Source organism: Perognathus longimembris, chromosome 11 (assembly GCF_023159225.1).
Source record: "Perognathus longimembris pacificus isolate PPM17 chromosome 11, ASM2315922v1, whole genome shotgun sequence".
Taxonomy (NCBI): Eukaryota; Metazoa; Chordata; class Mammalia; order Rodentia; family Heteromyidae; genus Perognathus; species Perognathus longimembris.
Window position 1 is genome coordinate 1,407,501 of NC_063171.1, and position 20,950 is coordinate 1,428,450.

General features: G+C 41.6%; 1 protein-coding gene and 1 non-coding gene across 3 annotated transcripts in view; one reads left to right on the forward strand and one right to left on the reverse strand.

The window, feature by feature from the left end:
• The window catches only part of Znf608 (zinc finger protein 608), a 116,865-nt gene that overhangs the window by 65,509 nt on the left and 30,406 nt on the right, over positions 1-20,950 (reverse strand). For both annotated transcript variants that reach the window (XM_048358279.1, XM_048358278.1), the window contains exon 3: positions 4,504-4,759. In XM_048358279.1, the coding sequence (XP_048214236.1) occupies positions 4,504-4,759 (256 nt within the window). The remainder of the gene's footprint in view (positions 1-4,503; positions 4,760-20,950) is intronic.
• LOC125360337 lies at positions 10,327-10,432 on the forward strand. The gene has a single exon (XR_007212725.1). It is a non-coding gene; the product is annotated as a U6 spliceosomal RNA (small nuclear RNA).

Sequence of the window (20,950 nt, forward strand, 5' to 3'; positions counted from 1 at the left end):
GCCCTCCGTACCTGCATGCTTTGAAAGTTCTTAAGATGATTCCAGGCAAAGCATAGAGAAACACAGTCCAGCCACCTGTGCACACTTAAAAGACCATTGTTGGCAAATGCCAGCATTGATTTTCTCTCTTCTGTGAAGTCTTTGCTCAACCATTAGAGAATGAGAGAGCAAGTATGACAGTGGCAGTGAATGACAGGCACAAGAGTTGACCTGGCCTCTCTGGACCAAATCTGTTCTCCAGTATGATCAGAAAAAAAGAGAAAAGGCATGATAAAAATATGATTCCATAAGATACAAAAGGAAAACACATTCAAAAGAGCTAAGAAGCCAAATCAACATGTATTTACACAATACATCAATATGTATTTACACATATTGCTGGATACATCATGTTTTTTTTCATTAGTTCACCCTCCTAAAAATAGAGCAAATTTTCAAACAAATAGGTACACATAGGCATGTGTGTCCCAAATGGTAGGAACAAAATGCTAAGAAATACTTTCCAACATTTGAGAGCAATTTTGAACAATACATCATCACTTCTATGCATTCACCTTAAAGGAGAAAGATCAGAGTCAAAGGAGCAAACATCCAAGTGTATTATAGTTTTTCTCTCTCACTACACATGATCTGGAACCCACTAATTTTTTCCAGAGGGAACCTCACTCATAACACTTCCTGAGCACAACTTGGTTCTTAGACAACTACAAAATTCGAGTACTAGCAGCAGCACTGGAGCAAAGACTGACTGAATGATCCTTCTTTGAGGAATGAATTTCAAGCACAAGGAAAATTAAGTATTAAATCAAGATTTCACATTCCAATCTAGCTGATCCCCATCAACATCCCCCAAAAGCAATTCACTATTCCCCAAAAGAACACAAATAAAAATTATTAACATTCTAGGATCTGAAAACACAGGTATCAACAATCACACATGTGTGAAGGCAAGCAACAGGTGAGGTTTGTGAATACCATGACCAGTTGTATAATGCTGTCGAATTCAAAGTATCAGGAAAGAATTTTACTCAACGCAACCCACAAGACATTTGTCAAAGGCACCTTGCAATTTTATATGCATTCCACTGGCAGTTTTTTGTTTAGTGAACCCTCATACAACAAACTACTGGATCTTACCTTCCACCTCATTTCCCCCTCAAATAGTCTGCCATGTAACTAGTTCCAAATGTGTTTGTTCTATGTATGTATGTATGTATGTATGTATGTATGTATGTATGTATGTATGTGTCTGTCTGTGTATGTGTTTATCTCTGTCAATTTCCTTTAATTTTTATTTTATTTTTATTTTTTATTTTTTATTTTTTGCCAGTTCTGGTGCTTGGACTCAGGGTCTGAGCACTGTCCCTGGCTTCTTTTTGCTCAAGGCTAGCACTCTACCACTTGAGCCACAGCACTACTTCTGGCCATTTTCTATATATGTGGTGCTGGGCAATCAAACCCTGGGCTTCAGGTATACGAGGCAAGCACTCTTGCCACTAGGCCATATTCCCAGCCCCTCCTTTAATTTTTTGTTAGTTTTCAACATACTGTACCAAGAAAAAAATGTAAATGAAATGCTACTGAAAATGGTTGCACATTAAATACATCTTGTGATCAAAGTCCTCACAAAGACAAGTTTTTTTTTTTTTTTTGGCCAGTCCTGGGCCTTGGACTCAGGGCCTGAGCACTGTCCCTGGCTTCTTCCCGCTCAAGGCTAGCACTCTGCCACTTGAGCCACAGCGCCGCTTCTGGCCGTTTTCTGTATATGTGGTGCTGGGGAATCGAACCTAGGGCCTCGTGTATCCGAGGCAGGCACTCTTGCCACTAGGCTATATCCCCAGCCCCCAAAGACAAGTTTTTTAATTCAACAGTGGTGAAAAAAATTTTTTATTCAGCAAACATAACTTGTATTAGCAGCCTAACCCCTTATTTCTACAGAAAAATATTCCCAACATCCCCAGTCCTGGAAAATGAGAGCTGGGAAGGAAAACTGGAACTGCATAGATCCTGCATAGATCCTATTTACCTAAAAACCTGCCTTCTGAAGTTGGGAGACGGTATGTGAATGCAAAGGGAAGGGATGAATGGGCAACAGCCCAGTAGCACAGGTACCTCTGTGTGCACACCAACTTCCCAGAGACTCTACAAATATGTACCAAATAATATCTCAGAGCTCTTTAAGCATATAACCAAAGTATCATTATTCTACTTCTGACCCATTTCATTCACTATATCACAAACATGTACTTTTGAAACCGATACTTTTCTTTTTTTGCTGGTCCTAAGGCCTGAGCACTGTCCTGGAGCTTCTTTGTGCTCAAAGCTAGTGCTCTACCACTTGAGCCACAGTACCACTTCCAGCTTTTTCTGGGTAGTTTATTGGAGATAGGAGTCTCACAGACTTTCCTGCTTGGGCTGACTTCAAATCATGATCCTCAGACCCCAGCCTCCAGAGGAAGTAGGATTACAGATGTCAACCACTGGTGTCCGGCTTATATTTTTATTTTCTAAATAATCCCATCTCTTCACTGGAGCCTAAGGTTAAAAGTCAAAACGAAGCCAGCAAATGGGAAAAATAACCCAAGCTGACCCAGAAGTTTGTGGCTAGTTTTACAACCTCTACCACCCACTATCTTATCCCACACTTACATAAGTAAACTCTTGACAAGCAATAATCTGATGGGTGGTAATTTGCCCCACGAGTAAATGTTCTAAGTGAAAACAAAACAAAAAAAATCTGACTATCAAGTTTATGGAAGTTAGCCTCTATTCTCTCCAAGTCTTTTTTGCTGTTCAGGAAAAAAAAAAATGTGTACCTGAAAGATTTAAATGTGACTGTTGTTTCCATTCACAGGGAAGGACAAGAGTACACCATGGCTAGTATTTTCAGATACTTTCTCTTGTATAATTGTTTCTCTTCCTTATAGGCACTATCTACAAAATGTTTTATCTATTTACAAAAACATAGCATACAAACATATAATATAATGTAATGAGCTGTATTCCAAGATTTCTCTGAGAATCTTTGTCTTTCTTCAATCAACTGGGACTATTTTTTAGTCCAGCAATTGACCCTACCCCATAGCTTCGCTTTTCCCACCACATAAGACTCTTTTGTATATATTTTGCCTTCTTTTCCTAAGTTTCAGCCCTCCATTCATTTTTCTTGACTCAGAAGAACCTAACTAATAGTTAAGCCTCACATCTTCTTTATTATTCTCATCTTTTTCCTCATTTCTCTCACTGATGGCTACTAAGTCAGTCTCTCTCTCTCTCTCTCTCTCTCTCTCTCTCTCTCGTGTGTGTGTGTGTGTGTGTGTGTGTGTGTGCCTTCCAGTGTGTGTGTGTGTGTGTGTGTGTGTGTGTGTGTGTGCCTTCCAGTACTAGGGGCTTGAACTCAGGGCCTCAAATTCTTGGTTGGCTTTTTCTACTCAAGCCACACCTCCACTTCTGTCCTTTTGGTGGCTAACTGGAAATAAGATTGTCAGGTATTTTTCTGCCTAGGCTGGGTTTGAATCATGATCTTCAGATCTCAGCCCCTTGAGTAGCTTGATTACAGGTTTGAGCCACCCAGTGCCAGCTCTCTTCTTTATCTCTGACCAATTGAGTTCAAAGGCATAGAAGCAAATCTCTTCTTTGAATTCCAGGAAGGGGGACAGAGAGTGCAGAACACACTTCTCCCTATAACTCCTTTGCTCCACTCATCTGATCAGAACATAGCAAGTCTAGATTTTTGGTAGTTTGTTCTCAGAATTTGTTAGTTTGTTAAAACAGGGGCCATTTGAAACTTGATCCCTGGTGAGCAGGTGCTAGGAGACGTGGACAACCCAGGTTTGGATCCACTTTCAGCCTGGCACATGCTCTGATTTATACTTCTAATAGCAATGATAAATGGATCCATTTCCCTTGCATCTCATTTCAATGTGACTAAAAGATGGCACTTCCCAAATGGCTTACTAAGTTAAGGAGCAGAAAAGATTGTCCTGCCTCCACTAGGGTTCAAGCCCTTGGCCCTGGCTTCCTCACCTCTGAATGCCCACCAGCCATAGTCACACCCATGACCATGGTCCTTACATTTGGCAAGAAATCTTGCTTGGTTCAGAGGGTTAAATATAAACCTCCACAATCTCAAACAATCACATTAGACAGGCTGGTTGACACACCAAAAATAAAATGACCTTGAGACCTGTTTACCCAAATTTTCACAGTTCATTTCAGCAGGTGCAGAACACTCCTACTATGCATATGCTCGTCTCAGAATTCTTCCATGCTCATGTTGAAAGAACAGAAACATTTTTATGGATTCCAACTCCTGATTCTGAAAGCAGCCTTACATCAAAATCAACATAGCTCTTACTTCAACAAAAATCCAGAGAGGCCAACCATCATTTTTTCTGTCTATTCCAAATATATCACACAAGCAATTCCCCCCTCTTAGCAGGACAGAAAGATACCATAGTGAGGAAAGCATAGGGAAATAGATAAAAAATAAATCGTATTTACCTTCTTCTGTTTCGTGCCACACGATTCCCTCCAAATTCACACTGGTCCCAGGTTCACAAGGCCCAAGACACTCTGGCTCTGTCACTACTCCAACTTCACAGGTATTGACACCCACGGAACGAGTCCGAACCAAAAGCTGCTCAACAGGTGCTGCAATATTGGATGAGGATGGGGGAAAGTAGGAGGGTAGAATCTGAGGTGCGAGACTGCTGGAAATCGGCGGTGGTGGTGCTGGCACTGTAAACAGGGAGTCAACCTGAAAGACAGACAGGCTTATTGCAGTGGGGCTGCAGGTGACCAGTGCTCTGCAATGCAATCTCTCTACTTCCTTCTAGAACAGATCATCATTCCCAACTCCATTTGTAAGTACCATATGCATCAAAGCCTTTAATGGTGCCAAAAATACAAAGTAGAACACAAAGAAGCATTTTCATTCTTCATGTCAAACAAGGTAAACATGAGGGTACAAGCAAGCTTCCAGGGTTACAGGCGGGCCTTCTATGCTCAAACTTCACAAATGGACAACCTTTATAGTCTCAATATGTGAATGAAAAATACTGGGCAATATTAAGACTATTTTCCACTCCTACTGAAATCTTATTTTCAAAATTGTAACCTTTTTCAAAGAAGAAACTTCAGTAAATATCAATAAACAATAATGTCTATATTACTAGACATTTAAACCAAAGGAAATGGACTAAATTGTTTTCTGAGTACTTTATAAACTGTAACTAGTTAAATCACTACTAAAATATATTAACATACTCTACTGAATATATAATATATATAAACTTGATTACACACACTGAAATGCAAAGTGGATATTATTAACATGTATTCAGAAGCAATGCCTAATTACGTGTTCTGTCACAAAATTTAGTAGAATTTATAAAGAGGAAAAATAAATGGGCATGCCCCACATCAACAGACCATGAGTTTCACCAAGGCACATATCTGGCAATTAATCATTTCAAGATCATGGGTCAGTTTGATCAAGTCTCAGGAGCCCTCTCTCAGAATACATAAAGTTGAAATGATAAGCAAGTACAAAATGTTGAGTACAAAGATATATCCCTTGTACCTTGATCCCCAGGAGGGAAGCAAAGGGATCCCTCACAAATGGAAATATCTGGCCACGATGCAACCAAAATCTACGTGCTTAGGAAATAGGTGGGTCACCAGAGAACTCAGTCCATTTGGCCAATAAGCAGCTGGTAGGACTGCTACGGAATAGCTTTAACCCTGCAGATCATTTTGTGTGGGGATTTTTTTTATGAGTTGTGAAAAAGCCTCACAAAGCATGTTTGTCCATATTTCCTATATTCATGCTACACATGGACCTGGCCTGTGACTAATGGACAATATTTACATGTGTTATCAGCTGGACTAATGAACTGTAAATGTGGAAATAACACAGAAGAGGTCATTCTGGGAAAATATTATCTTATCTGCCATTCATACATCATGAGTTACCCTTTGTAGGCATTTGGCTACATTGAAATATTATATCATTTTGGTTACTTGAAAAGAATAGTAAAGCCAGTGCTAGTGACTTGTGCCTATAATCCTAGCTAATCACGAGACTAGCCAAGGCAGAGGAGCTGGAGAGAATCTTATCTCTAATTACTCTAAAAAAAAAAAAAAAAAAGGAGTAGTAGAGCTCTGAATCAAATGGTAGAGTAGCTAACTTTGAGCAAAAAAGCTAAAGCACAGTGTCTAAGTCCTGAGTTTAATTCCCCAGTACCAACACACAAAAAAGTTAAAAATTAAAAAATTAAACAGACTAACAGATATAGACAGACAGATAGACAAAAAGTATATTTCCAGAATGTCAGATGAGAATGTAAGCTCCTAGTTTAACTGCTAAAGGAGTCACCTGGGTTGCTTCTTGCTCAAGTGACCATAGGGATTACATCTACTACAGTTAGCATTCCACTAAAATGATAAACTGTCATTCATGTGCCTGAGTGGCCCAAGATGTAGAACAGCTCTCACCCATCTGCATGCTACACAAAGCAAATTTCTGGCTCTCAAATCTGCCATAAAACTTCTTTTGCTCCGTGCTTTTTATTGTTTGGCACTCCTGATCACAGAATCCAAGAAAAGAAAAGCAGGAAGCAGTCCCAACCTATAGGTCATAATGATTTATGCTGTTGTGTAAATGCAGCTTAATATGGATCAAAGTTCCCATTGATAGTTCCTATTTTTAAAATGGGCTGACAAATGAGGAAAGAGGTTCTGAGGAAGGAAATTTAGACAGAAAAACTATCCAAGGCTACCTTCTAGTCTTCATCACAGCTGAAAAACTGGGAAAGACTAAAACCACTTTCTAAAATTAAAAATAAGAAAATTAGACATCAGTTACTGCCATGCTTTGTATGTTTCCTAACATCTTCTTAATTTGTAGAGCTAGTTATAAATTGGCTATAAACCAACACTACACATATCAACCAACAGAACTAAATGGAACAATATCCTGAAAATATTATTTACATGGCCTGATACATGGCCTACGTTAATACTGAAAGATGAAATACAACTTCCATTGGATGTGCAAAATAATGGATTAAATGAGCCTTTTTCCATCAAAAGTCTGAGTAGAAACCAGGCCCTGGTGCCTCGTGCCTGTAATTCTACTTAGGAAAGTGAGATCTGAGTTGTGAGCTTCAAAGCCAGCCTGAGAAGGAAAGACCATCAGACTCTTTATCCCCAGTTAACTACCACATCAAGAGATGTAAGAGTTGTGGTAACCAGCCTTGAAAGAAAAAGCTAAGGGGCAGCACTCAAGCCCTGTGTTCAAGCCCCACTACGAGCTAAAGAAAATGTATTTTACTATGCACAATTATCAGCTCATTCTATTTGTTTTTCATGTGTTTAAGGTCATTGAAAGAACTCAAAATGAAAAAGAAAAGAAAATGTCAGAGTTGATGATATTCTAGAACAAGTTCTAAATGAGAAAGCTGTAGTTCAGCTCAACTATAAATAGGAACATAATCATAAATAGCACCCCAGTGGGAGGACACTCTAACTCTTTAAATCTAGTTGAGTCTTGTATGTTCCAACCTTTGATTTAAACCAAAATTTAAGTTCTTAGCTTTCCTGTTGTGGTACTTTACTGATGTTGGCTCAAAATTTCTATAGTGCCAGATCCGTACTACAGGTGGAGAGGAGAAGGGAACCCTTGCCATATCCCCCATGACCTCCTCACACAGAATTTCAGGCCTAGGGGAGGAGAGGGGAGCACAAAGACCACCCATATGGTTTGAGGCAGGCCACTAGAGGCCACTAAACAAAAAGTGGGGGTGGGGTAGGGAACTACTGCCCCTCCCAGAAGAGTTTTCCTCAACTATTTTTAAAAATATTTCAATTATTTGCCAGTAATTAGAAGATTAGAGACTGAATTTCCACCTATTCTTAAGGTACTGGCTAGGTAACATTCTGGGCATCTGGCCCCAGTTTGACCTGCCCAGCCACAGGCTTTAGTGTATGCTTTAGTCTTTACCTGAGACAATCTGAGAACGTTCCAGAGAGAAGGCTACCTTCCAGCTCACTCACTCTACAGAAAATATTGGCCCTTATTTGTGCAGTGGTAATAAATAAACTGTGGCTCATGGCAGCTCAGATCAGAAGAGTAGCTTACTATATACAGAAAGAAAATATACAGGAATCTAATCTGAATCCCCCAAAAAGAGGCAGAAAGGACATAATTCAAACCTTGTGGTCAATTCTTCCTTCCAGGTAGGGTAGCCCTCCAAAAGTTTCAGTTCTCTTGTCTATCTCAGGGTGCCCCACACAAAGCCATGTGTCTTGTGTGTAAAACAGGATTTTAAAGAATACTAAGTGGTTTGTTTAATTAATTTTGAGCCCCAGATTCTTTTTTTTTTTTGGGCCAGTCCTGGGGCTTGGACCCAGGGCCTGAGCACTGTCCCTGGCTTCTTTTTGCTCAAGGCTAGCACTCTGCCACTTGAGCCACAGCGCCACTTCTGGCCATTTTCTGTATATGTGGTGCTGGGGAATTGAACCCAGGGCCTCATGTTTACGAGGCGAGCACTCTTGCCACTAGGCCATATCCCCAGCCTGAGCCCCAGACTCTTGACCAATGTGTTTCAGCCTCCCAGGGGTTTGGACTACAGATGTCTACCACCATTTCTGGCCTCAGCAGTTATTTTTGCCTTATAAAGATTTTCAAGTCATGGCATCCTGATTTCTTAGGTCACTGACTTACACACTGAGCCATAATTTTTGGGTCAACAAAGTTCATCAAGACTGTGGGTATCTGGGCACTTTTGGCTCATGCCTCTAATCCTATTCAGAAATTTGAGACCTGATGATCAGTGAGATTTGAAGCCAGCTCAGACAGGAAAGCATAGGAGATTTCCAATTAACTACCCAAAACGAAAAAAGCCAGAAGAGGAGGTAGTTATACCTCAAATGATAGAGCGTTAGCCTTGAGCCACAGAGCTAAGTAAGGGACAGCATCCAGGCCCTGAGCTCAAGTCCCAGTACTGGCACTAAAATGTTCACACCTGTGCACATGCACATGCGTGCATGCACACACACACACAAACACACACACACACACACAGACAGTGGGTGCCATCAGTTTTGTGGGCCTTCCTCCTGTGAGGGAACTGCATATCAACTAGTAAATTCAGGATTCATGTCCTGGTCCTATCAGTCCTTGCTCCAATGTAAATGCTCAGCCTAATGCATAGCATAGTAAACACTGGAAAGAGACAGACAGACAGAGACAGAGAGATAGAAACAAAAGGAAAGAGAGAGGAAGAGAGAAAGAAAAGAAAAAGAAAAAAGAAGGCAGGTCCCTGGTCTGCTATGCACGGTATTACAGTTGTCTAACCCCACAAAACCCTACAAAGCTCCTTTTTTTTTTTTTTGGCCAGTCCTGGGGCTTGGACTCAGGGCCTGAACACTGTCCCTGGCTTCTTTTTGCTCAAGGCTAGCACTCTGCCACTTGAGCCACAGCGCCACTTCTGGCCATTTTCTGTATATGTGGTGCTGGGGAATTGAACCCAGGGCCTCATGTATACGAGGCAAGCACTCTTGCCACCAGGCCATATCCCCAGCCCTACAAAGCTCCTTTTTATATCCTACTATATTAAACATAAATCGTAATGTCCTCCAAATGCATGACTATATGTGGTTAAAGTGTGTTGAAAGTGGAAAGAAAAGGGGGCTTAGCCCAGAGAAGCTCAACCTGGGGAAATTCTGCCTTTCATACACTGGCATCTGGCAACAGGCAACTGGCCAAACCGACCCTTGTTTTACAGTTTTGTGCCAATGATGAATCACTGTGGGGAGCTACTGATGAACTCTGAGTACATGCATCTGTCCAAAAAGTCTACTCATGTTCACCTAAACTCCAACACATTCACCTTCTACAAGATGTACAGCAAGATGGTGGCCAGGCTCCATACAACCTGCTCCCTGCCCTTGTGGGCTGAATGCTGAGCCAGCACAACTGTGACACGTAATCATCTCACAAGTACAGCAAAATCACACCTGTAATTACACAACCCTTTCCAAGGGACTGTCTTTGGTGGCCTGGGTACAAAAAGTAGGACCTGTGGAAGTTAGATGGGGTAGGACACATAGCAGTCTTTGAAGTGGTCCCAGGTTTGGTATTCACTAAGGCAAGCCAGGCACGCCACTTGCTCTCTGCAACTGCCTTTATCTATAATTTGGAAATGGTACCTGGCTACTGTGACTACTACAAAGACAGAAGAGCCAAGTACGAAAGAGTACTCAATAAATAAGGTCAATAAATATGGTCAATATTATTCTCATCATTACAAAAATATTTGAGTGCTCGCTTCGGCAGCACATATACTAAGAAATTGGAATGATACAGAGAAGATTAGTATGGCCCCTGCACAAGGACAAAGATATTTGAGACTTGAACTAAAAAGAAATCAGTAGGTGATGTGTTTTCCTACAGCCAAAAGTTAGGATTTGCTATGTGCAAAAGAGATTCCAGATCAGACACCAAGTGCTCACACCTATAATCCAAGCTACTCTGAAGGCTGAGATCTAGAAGATGGATGTTCACAGCAGCTTAGTCAGAGAAGTCTGAGAGACTAATCTCTAATCAACCAGCAAAAGCAGAATGAAGGCATGGTTCAAATGATAGAGTGCCAGCCAAGCAAGTAAGCAAGCTAAGTAAGCTAGAGGCCCAGGGTTCAAACACCTGTAAAAATTAGAGAGAGAGAGAGAGAGAGAGAGAGAAGAGTAACCCTATTATAGTTCTAATGGGATATTTAAAAATCAGCGGAGGGGCTGGGGATATGGCCTAGTGGCAAGAGTGCTTGCCTCATGTACATGAGGCCCTGGGTTCAATACCCCAGCACCACATATACAGAAAACGGCCAGAAGTGGCGCTGTGGCTCAAGTGGCAGAGTGCTAGCCTTGAGCAAAAAAGAAGCCAGGGACAGTGCTCAGGCCCTGGGTCCAAGCCCCAGGACTGGCCAAAAAAAAAAAAAAAAAAATCAGCGGGGATTATTGATCCAATAATACTAATAACTGGTATTTAAGAAATCAGAATAAAGAACGGGGCCATATTAGCAAGGGTTCTTTTGTCAAGGCTCTTTTCTGGCATCTGGATGGGACACTGATGTAACCTATTAAGGAGCCAAAGAAGAAAGAAGGAAAGCAACCATCTCCAATGGAAAAGACAAAAGGAAGAAAAAGGACTCAGAAGTCTAACAGCTGGTAATGGCAGCCTGTCAAACGGAGGAAAGTTAATGTCAAGCACAGCCTCGCGGCACTCTCTCACTGTTATTTTTGCATGATTATTCCCAGGTGTTGGTGCGCTGAGCAGTAGCCTAGCTATTTATCACGCCAGAGAGTCTAAGAGCAGGAGAAGAGGAGCAGGGAGGGTGGAGGGAGGCGGGGAGGAGAAGGTTATTTACACAAATAGCGGCACTTAGTGTGTAATCAGAGGGCTGGAAAAGGAAACTCTGCAGAGGTCCTGGCATATTTCCTCTGTTCCCCTTCTTTCAAGAGCTTTCTGAGTGCAGATCCACGAGGGCAGCTCCAGAGCTGGAGAAGGGCTGGTGGCCGCTTTTCATCACTAGAGCATTTGGGCACGTCAGCCAAGGATGGTTTTCCGTACCAAGAAACTGACAGTGGGTGCAGAGGGGTCTGCTGCTCCACCCAGCCACAACAAAGAGATGCCCTGCGCCCACTGCCAGACAGGGGAGGGGGTGCCCCGCATGGCCAGGGCCAGGCAGGAGAGAGGGAGATCTGCATGGCCAGGGCGCCTCTTCCATGCATGGAGATCCCCTCCTTCGGCCTGATTTAGGACTGAACCCTGACAAGGGGTCTTTGCTCTGTGCTTTGCTCATCTGTTGTCACAAATCTTCACAGCTGTCCTGTGCTTAACTCCTTAATCCCAAGTGTCTAAAATTGCCAACAACCAGAGGGGGAAATAATGTTTCATTTTGCTCAGATTCAACATGTTCACATTTGATGAGCCTCCTGGGGCACAGTTACTTCATGCTCACATCTCCTCTGTGTCCTGGGATTTGGCTTCTTTAGGAGATGGCCCACAGTCGCCTCTTAATTTAAAAAGCATTAGATGGAGACGGTACTGCTGTACTGCCGCAACAAAAGTCACAGCCCTTTTGAGGTGACACAGCCACAGACCACTTGTCATTTGTGCAGCATGGCTGCTTGATTAGCAGCATGGTATAATTGTAGCTATTTGGGAGGTAGATTAGAAGCATCAAGAATTTTTTAATTTAAAAAAAAACCTTTCCTTAAATTAGGTACTGACTCTTTCTCTAAAATTAATAAAGTTTGAGTTTCTATTCAAAGGTAGCAGAAGAGCTTCAACTTTGATCATTCCTAATCTGCTTATTTTTTTTATATGATACTTTTCAGAACCATGATCAAAGCAACATGTGCTTTACAGCTTGCCATGCAAACCATGTGGCAAATTCTCACTACAGTTCCAGACCTCCCTGACCCCAGCTTCCCTTTCAGGCCCATTGTACAGATGCAACAAAAGACCTCAGAGTAAACCTTTGAAGTCGCTTATCTTTCCCCATAGTAAACTACTTCCAATCCTGAGCTGAAAGGTCATTCAAGATGGTGTGGCTGCACTGGAATTTGAATCTTAATAAGTCAGTCAAAGCAAACTCCTCCAAATGATAACATAGGAGAGATCGAAAGAAAACTCCAAACAAAACTAACCTTTGTGTAACCTTTGATGCCACACCTGCCTCCTTTTTATTGCCTATAGAGAAACAGAGTATATCTCAGGTCCTCTGTGTAAATATGCAGTCTCTTTAGAAATGTCCCTTGAAAACCCCACTGAGAACTGGGTGCAGTGGTTCACATCTGTAATTGCAGACACTAATTCTGAGGTTTGAGGGCAGCCTGGACACATTTGTGAGATTTCCCCCCTTTTAAACCCAAAGCTGGCCACGTCTACCATCTCAGCTGCATAGGAAGCAGAGATCAGGACGAATGCAGTCTCAGGCCAGCCTGGGCCAAAAAAAGGAAAAGAAAACATTAAAAAAAAAAAAAAGTTCAAAAGAGAAGAGGCAAGGCTTACTGATGCATACTAGTCATCTTGGCTATGGTGGCAAAGATGTAACCTTGGCAAAAAATAAAAAAATAAAAATACCCCATCTGAAAATAACCAGTGCAAAAAGGGCTATCAACATGGCATAGTAGTAGAGCATTGAATGGACATAAGGCCCTGAGTGGAGGGCTCAGGCTATAGAACTCTTCTGAGCATAGACATGATGCCCTGGCTCTACCTCCAATGCCATACAAAAACAACAAAAAGCTCTGAAATGAGGGCTCTCCTTTGTTTTTTTTTGTTGCTATTGTGTTTAAACTATCTATTCTACAAACTACAATTATCTACATGGACTTGGGGACTCTGTCTCTTATTATTTCTCATTACCAGGTATGAAAACCAACACTGCCCTTATTAAAAATCCAGGGAAAGCCTTAACTGCTAAGGTGCTGCTGAGCCTCTGGCCCTGAACTAGTAAGATGGCAGCTTCCATATCCAGCCAGGACTCCAGGGATGCTGAAGTCCCAGAACACCAAGAATCCAGAATTTCTAAGGTGCTACTTAGGGGAAAGATGTCATTGTCACTGGTCACCCCTGCAGTAGGTCTATGTGCAGGTCATACCACGGAGCACCCAGGACCTATCACATGTTTAAGGTATGATTTAAGGGCCAGTCGCTGGAGGCTCACATCTGTAATCCTAGCTACTTGGGAGGCTGAGATCTGAGGATCCTGGTTCAAAGCCAGCCTGGGCAGGAAAGTCCATGAGACTCTTCTTTCCAATTAACTACCAGAAAACCAGAAGTGGCACTGTGGCTCAAATGTTAAGAGTGCTAGCCTTGAGCTGAAGAACTCAGGGACAGACAGCGCCTAGGCCCAGAGTTCAAGCCCCCTGACTGACTAATATATATAAGCATATATGTAACATATAACATATTATATATTATATATTATTTGTACATACATTCATAAACAGCAACTATTTTAACATCACTCCTCAGCCTTGACAGTCTCCAAAGCCCTACAGAAGGTAATAAGCATGTACAGACAGGATATAAATTACCCAATTCAGTGTCCTCCTTTATATGTTTTTGTTTTGTTTTGAAGTCAAACTAAATTTCCTCTCAAAAGTCATCCATAGCTGGGCATCAGTGGCTCATGTGTGCAATCCTAGCCAGTCAGGAAGCTCAGACCTGAAGATCATGGTCTGAAGGCCAAAAAAACCCCCAAAAAAACTCAATAATACTCTTACCTTGAATTAGCCACCAAAAATCTATAAGTGAAGCTGTGATTCAAGTGGAAGAGCACTAGCCTTGAGTGAAAAAGCTGAGGAAGAGCTCCCAGGCCCTTGGTTTAAGCCCCAAAGAGTCCCACAGCAGAGTGACATCATTGGGGGCAGAAAGGCCAGAGACCTGGGTTTGGAAGGCTGCCAGCAGCCCCATCAGCCGTCAGCTTCCTTGCTATCCTCTAAAGATGTATTTTGTCACTGCAGAGCCACAGATACCTAATCTGCTCTACAAGTGTGGCTGACATCTCCCACTGCTCAGAGATCCGGGTGTGCTATAACAGTAACCATAAATGACCATACTTTCATATCCAGTTCAAAAGGATTCTCTGATTTCCACTCATCCTATTTCCAAAGACAAATAGAAAAGTAAGCCACAAGGAAGAGACATCATTGTAAAACACTAGAAAACCTTCATTCTTCAAATAATCCTTTTCAATTCCTGAAAAGCTTCACACAAATTCCATTTCTATCGCTTGGATCTAGTTCACAATCTTGAAGAGTGGGACTTTGCAAAGAGCTCAGTGGCAAACTGAACATCCTAGGTGCTAGGACTATAGATGTGCAGCACCATTGGCTCCAGATAGGTATCATTCATCTTCTTCTCGGAAAAGTCTTTACATAGTTCACACACTTCAGTACAGGCCTCATAGACTCAATGGATATGTACAACCTTTTTCCTTTCCTACCTCTGAATGCCAATGGCAAATACTGATCCATCCCATGAAATTAAGGAATAGTTTGGAATTTCAATTATTGTATACAACTTGGTGAGTTCACCATAGTTTATCACAGGATGTAACAGTGAAAGCCAAATCATAATGCTCTTACACAACTATCTACATGAGTATATGTATGTTCTGTGTGTATGGATATTATAAACATATATGTCTGTATATATATGTATATGCATTATACATATATACTATTCATCCATGCTGTAGAGTGAATCTAGAGGTTCATAATGCTGTCAGAGGGGTCTACTGCTGACCTATTCTCTAACACAAAATTTCCATACATGCATAATGCTTATCACCATCTATTTCAAGGCATGCATTCAGACACATTTGTTCTCACTAAAGCTCTGTAGAAAGACAGAAGAAGTTTTCCTCATCTGGTTTTGTGAACTAAGGAAACTAAAATCTTAAGAGAGAAGTAATCTCTCAGAGTCAGGAGCAAATGCTAGAAGCCAGGGGCTCTGCCATTAACATCTGTCATGGCCTCAACAAAATTATAGACTGGGATAGAAAAGAAATTTTTCAAGGACACACACACACACACACACTGGAAGCTCAAAGGTCCAGAACTGGGGTTGACATCTATAATACTAGCTATGCAGGAGTCTGAGATAGGAGAATTGCAGTTCAAAGCCAGCCTGAGCAGAAATGTCCATGAAACTCTTATTTTCTATTAACCAGCAAAAAGCAGAAGTGGCTCAAGTGGCAGAACAGCAGTAAAAGGAAAGTGAGAAAACAACATACACACACACACACACACACACACACACACACACACACACACACCCCAGAACTGTTTTCCTTCCTAAGAACACAGTGCATTTGAAAAACCAGAAAGAAGCCCTCTTCTAACCGTTTCTTGTGAATTATTTTAGAAATGTTATCCATGTGATAACATACACAGGAGAGAGGAAATAAATCACTTTTTTTTTCATCTATAGGCCCAAATATTAACATGAAGAAGTATTACTTACATCATTTTCAAACATTTTAATACAAAGCTACCATACTCTCATATGAAAGTAAACAAACACTAATGCTGGGGACGAGGACATAAAATGGAAGATGATTACTTGAACTCCTACCACAGAGAACAGAAGAAAAAGGCTGTGGAGGAAGCTAGCTTGTGACACCACCTGCTCACCCTCTGTAAGAAAATCCCCTTAAAACCTCACAGTTGGAGAAGTCATTCTCTTATCCAGTCCCTTTCTGCCAGGTGCCACCAGGTGCCAAGCCTTGAGTCAGGAACCCTCTGGGAACTGCAGGCAGCATGAGGGAGGGGTGAGCAGGGAGTATGTGCTCAGGGCTGAGATGGTCAGTTAAGCCCAGGGCATCGTGGGAGCTACCAAGAGGGTGGGGCTGGGAGTGGGCTGAAGGTAGGTTACAAGATGGTGCTGCCCTTGGTCTGAGGCAGGAATAGAGGCTTGGGCCTCAGGGCTGAGCCCATCTGGATGCCCATTCAGCTTAGGGGCTGGGAGCCAGCTAGCTTGAGGGAGCTGGGAAGAACTGGGAAAAACAGAGAGCCCTAAGGCTGAAGAATCAGCTCCCAGAGAGCCAAGGCCAGGCCCAGAATCTGTGTTGAGTGTGAGGTTAAAAGAGAGGGTGGAGTTTCAGAAATTTTGAGACTGTCAATCTGGTAAAAAGCATATTAGAATCCATGGGCAAGGAGATGACAGCAGGAGAAGGACAGTTAGAAAGCTGTAACAGAACTCCAAGGCAGAGCGGGCCAGTCCTGGCAAGAATGAGGAACACTGGCTGGACTCAGGGAGGTGGGGGATGGGAGTCCAGATGTCTATTTCAGTTGGGAACATGTCATTTTCTAGGAAGAGGAGCTGGGACAGAGGGCCAGGCCGCCTCTTGGGCCAGGTCTACCAGGCAGGTGCAAAACTACAGGCTTCAAGGGCATTATTTTAATGAGAATCAGTGACACAGAGAAAGTAACCAAGCCAGTGGAAGAGCGAGGTGCATGGGGAAAGTAAGTGTTAAGGTAAAGAGCAGAAACTGTAGACTCTAACAGGGATGAAGATGAGGAGGAGGTGGCTGGTAAGGTCACAGTAAATTAAACACAGAGTATGGATTGAGGACGGACCAGAACTGAAGGAGGGCATCCCTAAGATGAAGTCTGAGAGGTGCGATGTCCCACACCACCCGAGCGAAGGCACAAGGTGACAGTTCAGGCACTGCAGTCTCGGGCTCATCCTAGCTACTCAGGTGGCTGAGATCTGAGGATTGAGGTTCAAAGCCATCCCAGTCAGACAAATCTGAGAGACTCATCTACAATTAACCACCCAAAATGCTTCTAGTAGAGGCAAATGACTCAAAAGGTACAGTACCTGGTATAAGCAAGCAAACAAAGGGAATGAGAGGCCCACAGTTCAAGCTTCAGTATAGGCATGCATGTGTACACATACACACACATAACACACACACACACACACACACACACACACACACACACACACAGGAAAGAGGAGGAGGAGGAAGAAGAGGAGGAGGAGAAGGAGGAGGAGAGGGAGGGAGGGAGGGAGGGAGGAAGGGGAGGAGGGAGGGGGAAAAGGAGGAGGAGGAGAAGGAGGAAAAGGAGGAAGAGGAGGAAGAGGAGGAGGAGGGAGGAAGAAAAGGAGAGGGAGGAGAAAGAGGAGGAGGAGGAGGGGGCACTCCTACTACACTCTCCTTCTACCCTCCATCTGCCAGAAGGGAAACATTGTTGGCACTGACAGGCCTGCTGGTTCCTAACATTCCCCCTTATGTTCCCACAGTAGTCACTGGCAGTTAGTGTGGCTCCCTGGCTGGCTGGGAATCTTCAGGCCCAATCTTGGTAAAGAAACACTACTGGACACCAGCATACTTTTTCCCAGGTGACTCTCAACCTTTGAGGAAACCAGGCTCTATGTCTAATGTGCCATTAGCAGCCCAGAAGAAAATGTGTGCTGAATAGAAAAGCCAGCTGGTACCCTCAAACAGCCTTTTCAGATTCCTTCCCCCACTTGATCCTCCCCTCTCCTAGTGATATCTGGGGACAAACCTCAATGGCACATTTATAGCTTTTTAAACTTTTTTATAATGCTAAATGAACATATTAAGAACCAGACTACTATGAAAAACAGGATGGTTTTTGAAGGATGGTAAATGCGATGACTAACTGAGTCTTTACAGTTATTTAGGATCAAGTATATAACTGGTTTTATTTGGGAGGAAACATGTTTCTCCTCATCTTCCTCATCTTCCTCCTCCTCCTCCTACTCCCCCTTGTCTTCCTCTTCTTCTTCCTCCTCTTCTTCTAGAAGATGATACCCTGGGAGGGGTCTCAGTCTAGGACTGATACCCAGAACTCCCAGCATAAGGTCTAGAAATGGCATTCAGAAGGGTTGTCCAGCTCTTTTATAGAGTTTCTTCCACAAAAATGCATGAACTGTATGAAAATCATCTCAAAAGAATGCAAAAATGTCAAATAAAATATTTGCTTTCCATTTATAATTGCATACTATTAATTCACTTTATTTTGAGATTCACAATGTTTTTTGTTTTTTTTTTGCCAGTCCTGGGGCTTGAACTCAGGGCCTGAGCACTGTCCCTGGCTTCTTTTTTGCTCATGTATATGAGACAAACACTCTAGCACTAGGCCATATTCCCGGCCTCAAAAAGAAATTTTTATATGCTGTGGTACAAGGAGTTGTTAGCAGGATACATTCTCTTAGCACACAAACTTTCCTATTACGTATCTGTACACATGTATTTATTTTCAGAATATCTTCTAGGTAAGGAGTAAGGCCTAGTGGTAGAGTGCTTGCCTTGTCACATACATAAGCCCTGGGTTCAATTCCTCAGCACCACATATATAGAAAAAGCCAGAAGTGGCGCTGTGGCTCAAGTGGTAGAGTGCTAGCTTTGAGCAAAAAGAAGCCAGGGACGGTGTTCAGGCCCTGAGTTCAAGCCCCAGGACTGGCAAGAAAAAAAAACAAAAAAGAAATTAAGACTCATTTGGGAAGTTAATTAACCTAAATCTCATAGCTCAGAAATACTACATAAGAAATGAGCTCCAAAATGAAGTGTGGACATCATTTTTACAGAGGATTCAACAAACTGCCTAACACTTCTTAAGCAAAGACTAAGTCATTTTATATAATGTGGTGCCCAAAACACAGGTGATTCTGGACACCACTGGCTCGTACTTATATCCCTACCTAAGAGGCTATATTCCTAGCTATACTCAAGAGGTTAAGATCAGGGAATCACAGTTCAAAACTAGCCCAGTCAAAAAAAGTCCCTGAAAGTCTTATCTCCAACTGACCAACAAAGAGCTGAAGTGGAAGTGTGGCTGTGGTAGAGTCAGCCTTGAATGAAAAGGCTAAGACAACACCCAGCACCAAGGCCCTGAGTTCAAGCCCTAGTAATGGCACAAAAAAGAAACCAAAGAAAAATGGCTGATGGGGTATATATATTCTATATACTAATATCAAACTATAAGCATTGAGTAGTCAATAGAGCTGCCCATATCTAAGATATAAATTTATATACATTTCCCAAAGGTTACATTATTGCTAATAGGCACACAAACACCTGCAAACAGTTTTAGCTTAGATCAAGCTAAATTTAAATCAAGTTGATTTGAACCATGATTTAAAGAATCAGTCAAGATGAACTGCTGCTACCTTCTCAAATTAAAGAATACATGTTGATTTTTGCCATAATGATGCATTTCATAAAATGTGTAGGTCAAAGCACTGCTTTTATTTTTCTAATGAAAACATTATTTAAAGATGGTATAAAAACTTTTTAAAACATACTCATTATTTTTATTTTTAATACCCCCATCTGGCCCTCATATAATCACATACATTTTATATAATGAAAAACATCCTCCATTCCTATTAATGTTTTTTTTTTTTTTCGCATTTTGCAGCTACATTTAGGGACCCTGATGGAGTTACTTCATCTGTCAAAACTAAATGGTCTATTCCTTTAAATAACTGGGTGATCACCTTCTCTAAATTAAACTAAACAATGTATATTAAAATTAGTTTAATAAAAATTATTATCTCGAACCACCAATCTTCATGACATAAGCAACTTAACTAAGTCCTTTTTGTTGATTGTTCTTCGGACTCATTAATAAATACATATTCCTTGATGGTAGTGCTAATTTTAAGGACAGCACTAAAACTTACAGGGGGAAAAAAGAACATATCAAACAACCACCCTTAGGCAATTAAGGCATCCTAGAAATTAGAACGTAAAATTTCAGCATTCTGAGAGCTTACTGACTTTTGTTTTGTTTTGATCTAATGGCTGAAATTTTTTTTCCAGTAGCTTTAGTGGTAAGTATGTTTTTCTGGCCAACTAGTGATAGCTCATTCCTTTAGTTCTACCTACTCAGGGGGCTGAGTTCTGAAGATAAAAGTTCAAAGCCAGAGCAGGCTTCTATCCAATTAAACACCAATAGCCAGCAGGCGAATTGTGACTCAAATGGTACAGCACCAACACTGAGCAAAAAAATTAAAAAACTAAGGGAGAGCATTCGAACCCTAAATTTAAGCCCAGTACTAGCAGAAAAAAAAGGACACTTATTTTAATAACTCCTTACAATTCTTTATGACTATAAGTATATCTTCTACTCCTGATTATTGTTACAAAACAAATTTGACTCTGAATAGAAGTGAATTTTTCCAAAATTTCTGTTACACTTTAAGACTACATAAACTCTTAAAGAAGTATGATTTGTTTGTTTAATAAAACAGTTATATAATCTTTCTTAAAAATCACAAATCGGATTGGACTATTTCTTTGAAATCTATAAATCTGGTATCAAAAAGCAAAGAAAGATTAATAGTAAAAAGGCTCAGCAAAATTGTCTTAGACATTTAGCCCAGAGAAGTTGTGGC